The sequence below is a fragment of the Pungitius pungitius genome, chromosome 1 (genome assembly GCF_949316345.1).
Source record: "Pungitius pungitius chromosome 1, fPunPun2.1, whole genome shotgun sequence".
Lineage (NCBI taxonomy): Eukaryota > Metazoa > Chordata > Actinopteri > Perciformes > Gasterosteidae > Pungitius > Pungitius pungitius.
Genome location: NC_084900.1, coordinates 10,120,106 through 10,134,361, shown reverse-complemented (window position 1 = coordinate 10,134,361; position 14,256 = coordinate 10,120,106). Strand labels below are relative to the sequence as shown.

Sequence of the window (14,256 nt, the reverse complement as noted above, 5' to 3'; positions counted from 1 at the left end):
GCTGTTGGTCCTCACTCATCAATGAGTGGGCAAAATTAGATATGTGAGCCAGTTGATTTCAATAAAATAATAACTGACACGGTGACATACCAATGGATTGTGTTCGGATGAATATCCGTGGATTTGATTGGCCACAGGTATGGACCAGCCCTTATTTTCTAAACCAATTAATACAAGCTAGTGTTGATTGCGAAGATTTTTGACAAATCATGAGCCTGGCTTTCCTAATAGGCGGGGTTTGGTCATCGAGGGGTGGGGTGTTCGTGGTCATTCAGTACCACTCTGATTCAATCTATCGGCGTGTGTTTTTGGGGACGGGTTGTTGGAGTAGGAGTCGCCGGGCGGCTGTGCATCTCAAACGCTTTTTGGGAAAGAAACGCAAATGAAAATTGCACTACAGACTGAAGAAACGACCCCCGCAGACTTCTGTCAAATTATTCAACGTAACGACTGCGCCACACGCACAACCAACAAACGCAACCAGGCTATCAAATGCTAGCCAGCTAGCATCCCTGAAAACGGACGGGATCAAGGTGTTGATAGCTAGCCTCCCAGCTAATTACCCATCAGCTAGCATCCTCCTTCCATAGCATTATTAGCTTGCTTCTCCACCTCGCGCACGTCGGAACCGAACGTTGCTCGTGGCGGTGCCTTTCAGCTCGCGAGCACCAAATCCAACCAACGGACCACGGAGCCTCCGAACTAGCTGCTGCCGGAGACGCCGTCTGCTTTGCGTTAGTTGGCACCATCACACCCATCTCCCCAACCCTTCACCTCTGCCCCTGTCCCACCACCAGAAACACTGGAAATCCACAAGCGGCCGGTGAGCGGCGAAGGGCCGGCGAAGCTGGGGGTGGTTACGGTACCCGACTCGCCGGGAGTCGTAACGGCTACAGAGAAGCTCAGCTGTGGGGAACTACCGACAAGTATGGACGGGCTCGCCGTGGAAGTTCGCGGCTCGAATGGGGCCTTCTACAAGGTAACCTGGTTACAGTCGTAGTTACTAGTTGTCCCATTTAAAAGTTTTGTTTCAGTGTGAGCTGTTAGATTTCGTTTTCCTGAGCCCAGGTCCTGCTTAACGCGAGCCGCTGGACGGATATTAGCGTAGGTCCCGTTTTGACAAAAGGGGATGGTTTTGCGTTCCGTTACCGTTGGCCATTGTGGGCTGGGTAGCTAGCTTCAGCTAGCTGTTAAGCTAGTGCACTTGACATCCCCATGTATGGCCTATATTATGTTGTTTTTAAACAAGTCAACATTCATAGAGCGCACAACAAAGGAACAATATTCCCGTAGTTTCGTCATGACGTTTTTCTTGGCATGTTGCTTTGTCTCGAAATATGGTTAATAGTTTAATATATTATGAAGCGAGCTTTATATCAGACAGCTGTTGTGCAAGGATGGTGAGATGATATGTCAAAGCTCACATAGGCTACCTCATATCCTTTGTATCCCTTAACCCAGGTTCCAGCTACACAACTAGATCTCAGATCTTCTGTGTGTTGCGCTGCCAAAGATCAGTTTCTGTTTCATTTCTGCCTCATTTTCGAAAGAAAGTTGTATGTCTAGACACGTGACTTCAAGATTTTACGGCCGCTGTCTCACAGCTTCTTTTCAAACATTAAATTGAGATCCCCAATTTGTGGCTCCAAATCTAATTCCATATGCCCATGTTATTAAAAGAGCTCTTCAGCATAAAAGTGTTTGTCAGTCACACGGATTTGAACATATAATTCCTATAATTCATCAAATATGTAAACTTCACTTAAATCCTCAACCTGCTTTCTAGTCTTAGCCATTGTGAGATGTTATTATAATGCTCTTAGTTTTCTTAATGTGCTCCTCTTCTGTCTTTGGGTATTCAGATAGTCTAGCGACCGCATGGTGGTTTTTAGAGGAGCCTATATTTACTCCCCACATGGTGCTTCACCTGTCGTTCCGTTTTACAGGGTGACAGTTTAGCTCTGGCATGAATGAACTCTCCCACTTCGCTCTACTACCTCCATTATCTCACAGCTCTCATTTTGTGGATGTCAATGAGATGGACATTTAAATGTGTTCATAGCATTCAAAATATCCTATTCCAAGTAAAGTGTTTCCTTTTACCTGCTGTGATTGAGAAAATTCAAATGTTCTGTTTGAATGCGCTTCATTTACTTTAGTGGTATTGGAGACAGTGTTTTCTTTTAAATATGGATCAGGATCATATTTATGAATCTGTCAGGGCAATGCAGCACCTGTAAGAAAACTGGCACATGGTCTCGTATAGCCTAAAGCTGTATCTTTTGCACCAGCAAGTACATGACAGGCAAGCTGATGGAAGCAAAAATGAGGATTAAAAAAATTCTGGTCTGTTAATTGCAAGTAAGCACTGATGTTTTGACTGGGCATCTTGCAAGAATGAGAATCTACAGTTTGGCACAGTCATTTTGATTTTATTATAAGCGGGCAATCTTTTTTTTTTGTAAAGGCAGGTTGCAAACCTGCCTCCTCTGCTCGCAAAATGTCTTGCTCACCATGTGGACCTGCATATGGCTGCTGGCCTGTGGCTGAGGCGACATCAATACAAAGCTTAATAGGACCCCTCTCTGCCCCCACCTTTCTACCAGTCATGTCCCGTTAGACCGAGGTCTTGCCTGCTCTTTGACCTGGCATTATTTGGTGGAAGCAATACTTTGCTGGTTTCTTATAGATAGAGGCATGTTCTGGGAAATAACTGGGACCATCTCAGCACGGCAATTGGAATGCTGAAAAGTTATGGGAAAAAAATCCCAATGTGGCTACTCACACTTTCCCCCATGACCCAGGCTGAAACCCTAGCCAGCTCTGTCAGTGCAAAGGCAGCACCTTCACAGCAGGTGAATCCACACCCCCACTCTGCCAGCCATACATGCTTTTGGGAGTACTGACAGGAGTATCCCCAAAGCATGTATGGCTGCATGGGTTTCTGTCCCATATAAGGTACTGTCACACTGAGACATGCCACACCCACCGTTTGCCTCTCAGCTCGTCTTTGCCTGGTGGTGGGGGCTTGTCGGCTTGTCTGTGACCGATTTACGGAGGGCCTTGATGGACAAATAACATGTTTAAGTGATCTCTCTAGTAGTAGTTGTCGCTGGGCTTTCTTACACAGGATATCCATACAGGCTAGGTGTGTAGATTGCCCTCGTGATAATGCCTCTTGAAAAACTACAGTATTCATTCCCACTGAACAAATAAATGAAGCTCATGCCTTTTAATACTATGAGTGTGTGAGACATTTCCAGGCTGTCAGGAGGAGTCAGTGTTCATTGTCACTTTATCCAGCACAACATTTGCAGCCAGAGAATTGTGTCTGTGATGAAATGTCTCGGCTTTCGAAAAAGCCCTCAGATGCTCTGTGTTACATGGTTTACTTGTAAATTCAAACGTCACAGTCTGTCATGAGTATTCATTGAGGAAAAAAATGTGTCTCTGTTTTTCTCTCAGGGTTACATCAAAGATGTCCACGAAGACTCGCTATCAATTGTTTTTGAAAACAAGTAAGTTTCTGTGCACCTGCTTCATTATAAATAGTCCCTATATGTGGAGAAAATGGATCTGTAGACGGAATGGTAGTAATTGAGAATGACGATGAGTGCTTCCAGCTTCACCCATTCAAAATGGTCCTCTTCAGCACCCTTACTTACCATGCAGCTGTCCATACACGTCTCTTAACTGTTCTTTTTTTTTACCTCCTGCTCTGATCCCTCCTGCCCTTGCCAGTCTGACAGAATGTACTCATAGCCCCACCTACTGTCCCGTTTCACTACCCACCCATCCCCCTGGTCAGTCTTTATCGCAGTGCCACTAAAAATAGTCACCCAAGGTATGCAGGGTGGGTGGGGTGGCAGTCTAGTGGCCTGTGTCATTTTTTGGACGACAGACCCCCCTCCACCCTTTCTCGTTTTACCTTCTCTGAGCACATGGCGTTGTCAGAGTAGCATATTTTATACAACGAATAATCTTAATGAAAATTAGCGTCTGCTTTTTTGTTAGATATCAATACTGACTGAGCCAGGCCTGTTGAGCAGGTTTCTAGTTGAAATGTAAATTGCCTGATGTTCATAATACATAACTGTCCAGACACAGATTTTAATACACAGTAAACCTTTTTGTTTTTATCATGCCCACTTGTGTTCTGCACAGCAGCGAATTGGTAATAGACAGCTTGAACAACATTAAGTTTTGTTTTTGTCTGTCGTCTTCCTGTAGCTGGCAGCCAGAGAGACAGTTGCCCTTCAGCGATGTGCGGTTGCCTCCTCCAGCGGAATACAACAAGGATATTGGTGAAGGAGAGGAGGTGGAGGTAAGGCAGAGTTCTCACTAACCTCGTGACTCGAGGTCTTGGTTTGCACCTCATCAGAAGCACCACTCCTTTTTTCAGTACAGTTATAAGGCTAATTTATTAAAAATCTAAAATAAAGTGTTTCATCATCTGGCTGGTGAAAACCTGTAATCTGCATTCTTTTTAATAGCTTTTTGATCATAACCATCTCATGCTATATGGGTATTGAACATGATAAAGTTACTGCGAGGTGCAACAGTTGAATAATATATATTCAACTTATATATATATATATATATATATATATATATATATATATATATATATATATAAGTTGCTTTTTGTACAATCAGATGTAAATTATAACTTTAAACGTTGTGCACTTGAGTCTTTGTTATTCATTAAATCCACCTCTACCTTTTTACCTCTAACCCTGCTTATTCTCTGTGGCATACAGAGGTAGACGGCATCCTGTCTGTTTTTGCAGCCAATGGTTACGGTGTGTAATTCACTATGTGTCTCCTCGCAGGTTTACTCGAGGGCCAACGAACAGGAGCCATGTGGCTGGTGGCTGGCCCGAGTCCGAATGATGAAGGGAGAGGTAAGTGGTTCCATGACCCAAGGATCGTAACCATTTAACAAAATGTATGGAGAGAAAAAAATCTGACTCCACTTCATATACATGCTTTTCATATCTCTTTTGCACCTCTGCAACTCTTAAACAACACACTGTGGTTTAAATGTGTTCTTGTTTGCACATTACAAAGAACAGCATATTTGCAAAACCGTTTTTTAATGTGGTCTTCCTTGACTTCCGTGGTCTTCCGTGGCTTGAATGCTGTGGAAACGCCAATGCTCGGACTTGTCAGATTCTGAGTTTTAGCTCCTTGCGCTTAATGAGCCTTTGTGCTATTTAGTTTCTAATTATTATTGACAGGCAAACTTCCTCTGGCTCTCAATATTTATTATGTAGCCAGTATCTTTTGCTTTACAGTCAGTGTTTTTTTCTATTTCCAGTAATGTTTTATTGCACTCTGGGTACTGCTGTATTGAGAAGATACAAGCCTGTAGTAATGCACAGTAATGAGCTTAAAGAGCCACTATTTCCTGATGTGGTCTGACGTTGTGCATTGAAATTATATTTCCCATACACCCAGTGCTTTTTCTCACACTGACTTCTTGCGACTAAATGGATTGGCAGCTGGCACAGTTGACATATTTCTTTGTTTGTAATATGCGAGAACCGGAACTGGCTCTTAGTCACCAGGAGCCCGAGCTGCAGGTTAAACGGGGTCAGTGGGATAGCGTTGTAGGGCTATTGTGCCAGGGGGGGCTCGCTGCTGGTGTAGTGCTGTTATTTGGAGCAGTCTGATAAGAGCCTGCAGGAATGTCTAGCATTGACTGATGGCTTCAATTCTATTCTGTTGAGCATGGAGTGTGCAATGTTCATCTCACTGCCTCACTATACCCTCGGTTACGCTTTTTCTGTGCTCTTATCACTCTGGCACATCTTGTTATTTATTTTTTTCTTCTTCTGTTTTTCCCCAAAAAGAGAATAAACGTGCAAAAGGGTGTAGCTTAATTCACAAGATGAATGAATATATTTTGAAGCGAAAGGTAATTTCTTAACTTGAGAGCGAACATCAGTTCATTTTTTAGTTGAGAACTGACGTCGATTAATCTTTTTTATTTAGATGGATTGAATTCAGCAGTGCTGCTTTTTTTCCCAATTCACATTGGTTATTTTTATTTTGTCCAACATTCATGTGTTTTTAACATTTCTGGCTACATTATTTTAAAAATCTATCTCTTGCGTGCCGCTTTCAGTTCTACGTGATAGAATACGCCGCATGCGACGCCACATACAACGAGATTGTCACAGCGGAGCGCATCAGGCCCCTCAACCCCAACAGCCCTTCCTCTCGAAACTCCTTTCACAAGGTCCCCATCCCTATCCCAGAAGACCTGAGGGACATGTGAGTGTCAAGTTTACACCCTGAAGAGTGATTCTTTTTTAAATTAAAATCAGCATTGAGAAAATCTGTGACAAAGCTGATTCTCCTGTGCGTGCTTTTTTTGACAGCTGTGAAAATGATAACATTCACAAAGAGTTCAGGAAAGCAATCGGAGCCAACTGCATCTTCTACAGTGCCCAAACACACGAACTCATTGTGCTGGTAAGTAGTCGGAATACACACTTCAGCTGGGTCTGACCTCATGAATAAGTGAATGGCCTTGTGACACTTTAACTGATGAAAAAATTGTACTATGGACCTGTAGTAACTCTACTGTAGATGCGTGTTTAAATCATGCCTTTCTTTCTGGATGATCCTATTTTTTGACAAAAGAAATACAAAATTGTTATAGAATGTTTTTGTTTATTTAAGATTTCTTATGTTTGTCAATACATTTATATTCACAAACAGGGATTTGAAAATTCTGCATAAAATGTAACTTTATACTTTTTTTCCCCCAGTCTACAAATGAAACCACAGTAAAGCGTGCATCTCTTCTGAGCGACATGCATTTCCGAAGCATCCGTACCAAACTCATGCTAATGTCCCGCAACGAAGAAGCCACCAAACACTTGGAGGTAAACCTACTCTGTATATTTTAATGCATGCATCTTTTTGAAAATCAACCTAATATAGACTGTGTGTGGATGTTTGTCATTGGAAAAGGAAAAACCCTAGCCAACCAGTCAGGTTTAGTTTTTGTACGTTTGCACACAAACCACTCATGCGTTTCCCCCCCTCTCCCAGACAAGTAAGCAGTTAGCATCCGCGTACCAGGAGGAGGTGAAGGTCAGGGAGGACCTGATGGGCCTAGCCATCGGTTCCCATGGTGCCAACATCCAGCAGGCAAGGAAGGTGCCCGGTGTCACAGCCATCGAGTTGGAGGAGGAAAGCTGCACATTCAGAATCTACGGAGAGGTACGCCGCTTAATGAGCTTGGTTTTCAGTTTTGTCCCAATGTTTGCACGGATATGCTGTCATGGAATCTGGCCTAATAGTTGTGTTGTGTTGCAGTCCCCAGAGGCAGTAAAGCAGGCTAGAGAGTTTCTAGAATTCAAAGAAGACTACTTTCAGGTACCCAGGAACCTTGTTGGTGAGTGAGCTACATTCGAGAAGGGAGCTCATTTTGTCCCGCTCGCCACATTTTAGCCTGACATTCTTCTTTGTCTTTTTCTGCCACGCAGGTAAAGTCATCGGCAAAAGTGGCAAAGTCATTCAGGAGATTGTGGACAAGTCGGGTGTGGTCCGCGTGCGGATTGAGGGAGACAACGACAAGAAGCTTCCCCGGGAGGAGGGAGGCAGGCCGGCGGCGGTCAGGGAGGACACTGCCAGCAGCAAAGAGGTGATTTAAGAGTCTCCTAACCTCCTCCCCAAATCCCCCTGCCCTCCCAAGATCAAAGCGTAAAAACTGCAACTGCATTAGTCCTTTTGAGCTTGTTTTTTTTTTTAAATGATAAACTCGGCTCTTCATCTCCCTTTGTGTTTTATCAGGGACTGGTTCCCTTTGTGTTTGTGGGAACTAAAGAGAACATCAGCAACGCCCAGGCTCTGTTGGAGTACCATGTGTCCTACCTCCAGGTTAGTACACCTTTTACATTCACCAGTAGATGGCGGCACTAGCCTTTTCTGTTCCAGTCATTTAGAAAACGTCACATTAAATAGAACCACATGCTCTGAAAATTCTGACTCCTGTGCATCGCAGACTTTGGTTCTGTAAATGTGTTTTTCCTCGACAATATCTGGACAGTAGTTGAGGAAACATGTTCCTCAGAAACACTAGTCCTTCATGACATGAGGCCGCTGTGGGCGTATGTGATGGGTCCTTTTATATTGGTCACTCGCCTGTTTCCACCCCCCCCCCCCTGCTCAATACCACATGAGGAAAGCTGCTGAGAGCACCTCGTTTTGCACCTACCTCATGTACTTTTATAAATAGCCTCACTCTCTGGGATGGGGTGAAGGGTACAGAGAGTTTAGATTACCAGCTATCTGGACCCTCAGCTTCCAAAAATAACAGCAGACCCCCAGGCCTGCCTCACTTCCTTCACGCCTTCCTTGAGGCTCAGCTGTCGTTGGTGGAGGCAGCTGTCACACAGTGAACTGAGACCCCCCTCATTAATGAAGATGGCATATGCAGCTTTGCTGCACATTTTTTTTAATACTTTTTAAAAGCGGTCATGTGAGTGACGGTTAACAATAAAAACTGTTTAAAAGACTGTTGTTATGAATGTCCAAAGAGATTAAAAAGTGAGCGGACATTGTTTATCTCTCCGAAGGTTGATCACCACAAAACAATACTTTCACTCTGCATCTGACCGGTGCTCCGTACCGATGGTTCTGTTTTTTTTGTTTTGTTTTTGAGTGAGTTGAATTTGCCCAAAGTCTTACCTGGTCAGTACCCTGAAGTTAATGCATTGCTGCCACTTGGTGGCAAGGCGACGTAATAACCAGCACAGAGCCCGCCTGGGCCCACAGCAGATGATTAAAGACCATGGCTGGTTTCAAACCCGTTAGTTGGATAATCTGCATACAATGGAAGCACTACACACAACTTTTGTCAGACTGAAGCCTAGTTTATGGTTCTGCGTACTTCTTGCGTGTTTCGACCAATAGCCCTAAAAGCTACGCAAGCCTCACGCAACCCGCAAGGCTGTGATAGGTGTGCTAACTACATCCTTTCCCGAGTCCCACATTTTCGTTTTCATAGCATAATACCGCCATTTTTAAAAGGAAAATTTTTGAACAGCGAATGAATCGGACTAAAGAGCTTTTGTATATGAGAAATACGGAAATATGACCACTCTTGTACAACCAGTCATTGGCAGACTATAAGGACTCACGGATGGCCTCCAATTCATGGAGGAAGATCTCCCCAAACATCGCTTTGAGCGGTGTACAAAGTTATGGAGGAAAATACGGGACAACTGTCTGGGGAAATAATAGCGATGAAAAGCAGCAAACAAATCAACAACTTCCACACACGAAGATGTCACTCTCTAGGTCGTCTTCGACAAAAAAAACGATACTCCACAAAGTGTTCTGGCGGTGAATTGCTTTGCTACACGCGCAAGCCTTTTAGAACCATGAATTGAAACGAGTCCATCGACACCACTGCGCGTAAAGACGCAGACTCTGTTGCAGAACCATGCACCAGCCTTAAAACTGTTCCAGGTCAACTTGTGGTTGTGGCCACAAAGGTGGCTTAGCAATTGTGTGTTTTACTTGATGTTGAGGATGGTGCAATAAGTCCTACATGTTGGTGACGGACATTGAGAGCTCACTTAAATTTAAAAAAAGTGTTTTAATATTGTGGTTTATTTAGAAACATTTTATTCACCGTTTGTAGCTGGTGTACCATAGGACAGGAGACACAGAGGAGAAAAATGTAAATGAACCATGTGTCGAGGAACAGGCTCAGAAATGAACACCGTCTACATTTATCAGGAGGTGGAGCAGCTGCGCATGGAGCGTCTCCAGATCGACGAGCAGCTCCGCCAGATCGGGGTCGGGTACCGGGCACCTCCCACTCGAACCGGGGGACCCGGTGTTGAGCGGGAGAAAGGCTACCTGACAGATGACAGCACAAACTCACTCCACACCTCTCGTACCTATGGAGGCCGCGGCAGAGGGCGCAGGGCCTCCAACAGCCAGCACTCTGGATATGGTGAGAATGAGGGCAACACACTTGAGAGTGATGTGTCAAATGGAAGAAGAGTCTGTCGTGGGCTTATGTTTGTGTTCACATGCCTTGTCTCTGCTTGATCCAGGCACAAATTCTGAGCTGTCCAATGCTTCGGAGCCAGAGGAAGTTGGCGAGCGAGAGCAGCGCCCCCGCGGCATTGGCGGAGATGAGAGAGGCTCCCGACGCGGCGGCAGGGGCCGAGGCGCTAACTCAGGACGAGGCCGTGGGGGGCCAGCATCCAAGCCCTCCAATTCCATTAGCTCGGGTATGTAAAGCTGGTGTTCAGGTTACCGACAATAGCAATACCAGGATGAGAAAGTAAAACAAAGTATTATGTTGCCCAAGAAGATTCACAATATGGTTTTTATTCAGTCAGTCGGTGTGAAAAATCAAATGTAAACCGATACACCTGAGAGCGGTTTGGTTGCAATGACAATGTTCTGTGTTGTATCCAGTGCTGAAGGACCCAGACAGTAACCCATACTCCCTGCTGGAGGGTGAGGGAGAGCTGGCCGACACAGACAATGCTGACGGCGTGGGAGGAGAACGCCGCAGGCGCTCCCGCCGTCGCCGCAACGACCAGGAGCCCAGCGTGATGGACGCTGCCACAGAGTCGGACAGCCAGGCCGGCCCCAGCGAGAACGGACTGGGTGAGCAGTACCGTTGTGCCGTACACGCGTCATTTGTCGTAAAACAGAAACGCACATTTAAAATCTCTGCTATTAAGAGCCCAACGCTTGTTGATGATAACGATTTGATTGCCTTGCTTTCTCATCGGACTGTTAGATGATGAGGCCCGACCTCAGCGCCGCAACAGAAGCCGCCGCCGCCGCAACCGTGGCAACCGCCCAGATGGAGGTTCAGCCAGCCGTGACAGGCAGACAGCAGAAAGTGGTGAGTCGCTAGGTTATACTAGTTAACATTTTCCTCTTTGAGATGAACAGGATAGGACTTAATGGCTGCAGAGTTATTGGCGAGGCTTTTAGACTCCATCTGCTGTGTGTGTGCACCTCCAGCGAGTGTTCTAGCTAACAGATCCACATGTTTCCAGTGTCTGTTGCTGACTACATATCCCGTGCGGAGTCCCAGAGTAGAGAGAACCTGCCGCAGAAGGAAAACCACACTGGCCCAGAGCCCAAGGTACAGGCTGGATGAAACATTGAAACCTGCCTAGGTTTATTGATATAAATCAGACACTCACCTTTTTACCCCCCCCCCCCACCCTTTTTCTTCCCCAGGAGAACGGGACCAGTACCACTAAGGATGAGCCAACGCCCTCAAAGGGTTCCCCTAACAAAGGCATGAGCGCAACTAGTGAGACCCTGACCTTGGTCAATGGGGTCTCGTAAGGAGACGGCCATGCCCCTCGCGAACCCAAGTCTAGAGCAAGACTCCATGGCAAACTCTGTCCCTGCTTGCATTAACTTAAACCTTAAACTGATGAGTGAAAAGTACCTGACAAAATACCTGAATTCATACTATGAGTGAAAAAGTACAAAAAAACAACAAACGCATCTACTTAAAAACACACGTTACCGGTGTATGCTATCCTATCTATCAGTACTTAGTGCTTATTTAAGAAAAAAAGAAAAAAAAAGAAAACTAGCTTGCCAAAAAGAGCTGGTGGATATGACTTGATTTTTAAAATACTGAAATACGAGAAACAGGACGAGACTTTATTTTTTGTTTGTTTTTTGAAACGGTTGTCTTTATTTGTGTATTTTTCGTTCATTGTTTATCACTGGTTTGGACTTGGCGGGTCGCTCTCTCAACCAAAACAGTCGCGTCTCTTAAAGTGCAGTTGAGAGGGATGTAAGCTGTAGGGAGCGGCGTACAAGCAGACAGTTCAATAGCTTATGTGACGCGATGTCCGCACACTGAACCTGGGTGGAGGCAGGCAGGCAGGCAGACAGATCGGGATACTGATAGACATTGTGCCTTGAATTTGAAAAAATAAAAAATAAAATAAAAACTTGAGCTTTTCCATTTAAGTTTGTTTTTGTTTCCCAAGAGGAAGAAAAAAAGCGGGAGGTATTCTACCAGGTTTAGTTATTTTTTAGAGGTAGGAGGTGGGGGTCGGAAAAGAGAACAGATGAGTGAAGACTAAAATGTGTGAATAGAGGGAACAGAAAAGGAAGGAGTGGTTAGCCAACGCGAGGCAAAAACAAGTCCGTGCCAAACACGAAATTCAAGGCGCTCGTCCTCATTCCGCATAGAGTGGACGGCTTAGGGGTCAGTACGTGTGTGTTTTTGTGTGCACAGTTAAGATATTTGGCAACCACGGAGCAAAACTGGAAAGGGTGAGGTAACAAAACGTGAGGCGGGTCGCACAGCGAGGGGTCGCTACTTGTTGACAGGCCAGGGGTGGGGTCGTCGTCTTCTTCCTCCTCCGCCTAACGCGTTCCAGGACTTTTGAGGGTCCAGGGCGGCTCCCATGCAGCCATGTAGAACAGAACAGGCTGAGACCAGACCGAGGGCAGACTTGAACTATAGATTTAGACTTAAAGAGAACTATACCGTGCCTCTTTCTCTGTGGCGGCGGTGCTAGCTTCCAGCCACACTAGTGTCTTGATAAACCACTGCAGCGCACAGCTCCAGATGCACACAAGGGCGACCACCTTTCTGGGCACGGGTGCTGCTAGTGGACGGGGAGGGGGAGGGGGGGGGTGAGGGCTTCTTGACTGGGGATCGGGATAGCTTAAAAAGAAACGAGAGCCACGAAGACACACAGGCCCACACTAGCAGGATACATGCGCGTGCAAGTCAACGCGTTCGCCTGCGTGGCGCCAAGTAGAGGTCGGCGGCAGGAAAAACCAAACAAAGCTAGCGAGGTGTCGGTCTTGTACCTGACGGCTTTGGGTTGACAAGTGGGAGTACGAGAGGAAATCGAAAACCTCAGCGGCTCTCTGCTCATGTTGTTACTGTTGTCTTGGTTACCGCTCACAAGTTTTTTTTTTTGTTGCTATTTCCACAACTTAGAAAAAAACATGAAATAAAAAAATTTAAGTGAAATCAACCTCTTCTCTGGAGACGAACTTTGATTTGTATGTCTTGTGAGTTTGCAGTCTATTTTTCTATTGTGCATGGTATTTAGTTAGCGAGTATTAAGTGGTGCCTGTCCTGTGCATGAGGAAAGGGTGTTATTAATCTGACTTACCAAGCCATTGTTTCATTCACTATAATTGCTGCTAATGTACACATTGAATGTCCAACTAACCTAGAAACTCTTATCTTGAAAAGAGAAACTATTTGTGACTTCAAATACAGTTTGACCGCCGCCGCCCCCCCCCCAACCACCGCCCACGATCTGTCAAGAAGGCCTGCGTTTTTAACCGTGGATAGCATTCGGGAAGGGACACTGTCCCTTCGCTCACAAGTTGTCGGAGTCTCAAAGTATTACCTTTTTAGGAGGGCAACGTTGTGCTTGACAAGCAGGCGTCCACATGACCAAAGGTTTAGTGAGCCAGGTGAATGGGATTGTGGTTGAGATGACCCAGATGCTGCTGTCGTACATTTCTGCTCGCCCGTATATTGTGATTTTATTAAAGAATGAACGAGCACTTGAGTATTTGTACTCCGGTTCAGTCGCATGTGTGTGAGTGGAGGACGAAGCCCCTGTCTGGTTTGTTTGTGTTTACCTTTATACCTCAGTGTGAGTACTGTCTACCCTTGTGTATCTGTACCCCTGCGTCCTGTTGAGGTGCGTGCGTGCGTGTGCGTGCGTGCGTGTGTGTGTGTGTGTGTGTGCAGTCGGTCCTCACTCTTGTCAGATTTTGTCTCTGGTTTTCTCTCTCATGTTCTGATGGCAATAAAGGACTTTTCATTGTTTGGTATACATCTTTTCTGAACAGTTTATTCTTGATTTAGTCCATAACTCACCCAGCAGCCAAGCGACGGCTAATGGAAATGGTTGTTTTGTGTGAACATGTGTCATCTATCTTTGTCTCCAATGTGAAACCCCGAAAAGGGTGATAATGTAAGAATTTCTGCTGCCTTTAAATTTTTTTTTTTGAAACACAGTACATTTTTTGACACGTTAACAGAAAAACAAATCCACTTCAATGAAAGAGGTGAGAAACTCTGCCCTTTCCAATAAAAAAAAAAAATGATTAAAGTACCACTGTGACGGCGGACAGGAGTGTGACACGAAAATACCCGCAGTGAGGGGAATTTGGTAAGAAGGACTGCATGTCTGCGACCCAGTGGACATGCTGCATTTGTTGGCTACCCAGCTTCACCCGTCCCAGTTTTATGGC

At 45.3% G+C, this 14,256-nt stretch overlaps 1 protein-coding gene across 1 annotated transcript; it reads left to right on the top strand.

Annotated features, from left to right (window-relative positions):
• The first annotated feature begins 268 nt into the window (after positions 1–268).
• Positions 269–13,835, top strand: fxr2 (FMR1 autosomal homolog 2). The gene is made up of 17 exons (XM_037479130.2): positions 269–979; positions 3,466–3,518; positions 4,231–4,324; positions 4,833–4,904; positions 6,131–6,279; positions 6,387–6,480; positions 6,780–6,896; positions 7,066–7,236; positions 7,333–7,411; positions 7,503–7,660; positions 7,810–7,896; positions 9,763–9,982; positions 10,086–10,265; positions 10,456–10,650; positions 10,787–10,894; positions 11,052–11,140; positions 11,239–13,835. Exons 1-17 carry the CDS (start codon positions 929–931, stop codon positions 11,347–11,349), a joined length of 2,028 nt encoding a protein of 675 aa, XP_037335027.2. The 5' UTR covers positions 269–928; the 3' UTR covers positions 11,350–13,835.
• Positions 13,836–14,256: the final 421 nt, after the last annotated feature.

Excerpts from the sequence above, each read along its gene's own strand:
- fxr2 (XM_037479130.2), top strand. The coding sequence starts at position 929 with ATGGACGGGCTCGCCGTGGAAGTTCGCGGCTCGAATGGGGCCTTCTAC. Across the intron at positions 980-3,465 it reads CGAATGGGGCCTTCTACAAG|GGTTACATCAAAGATGTCCA; the intron begins GTAACCTGGTTA and ends TTTTTCTCTCAG. Across the intron at positions 10,895-11,051 it reads CAGGCAGACAGCAGAAAGTG|TGTCTGTTGCTGACTACATA; the intron begins GTGAGTCGCTAG and ends ACATGTTTCCAG.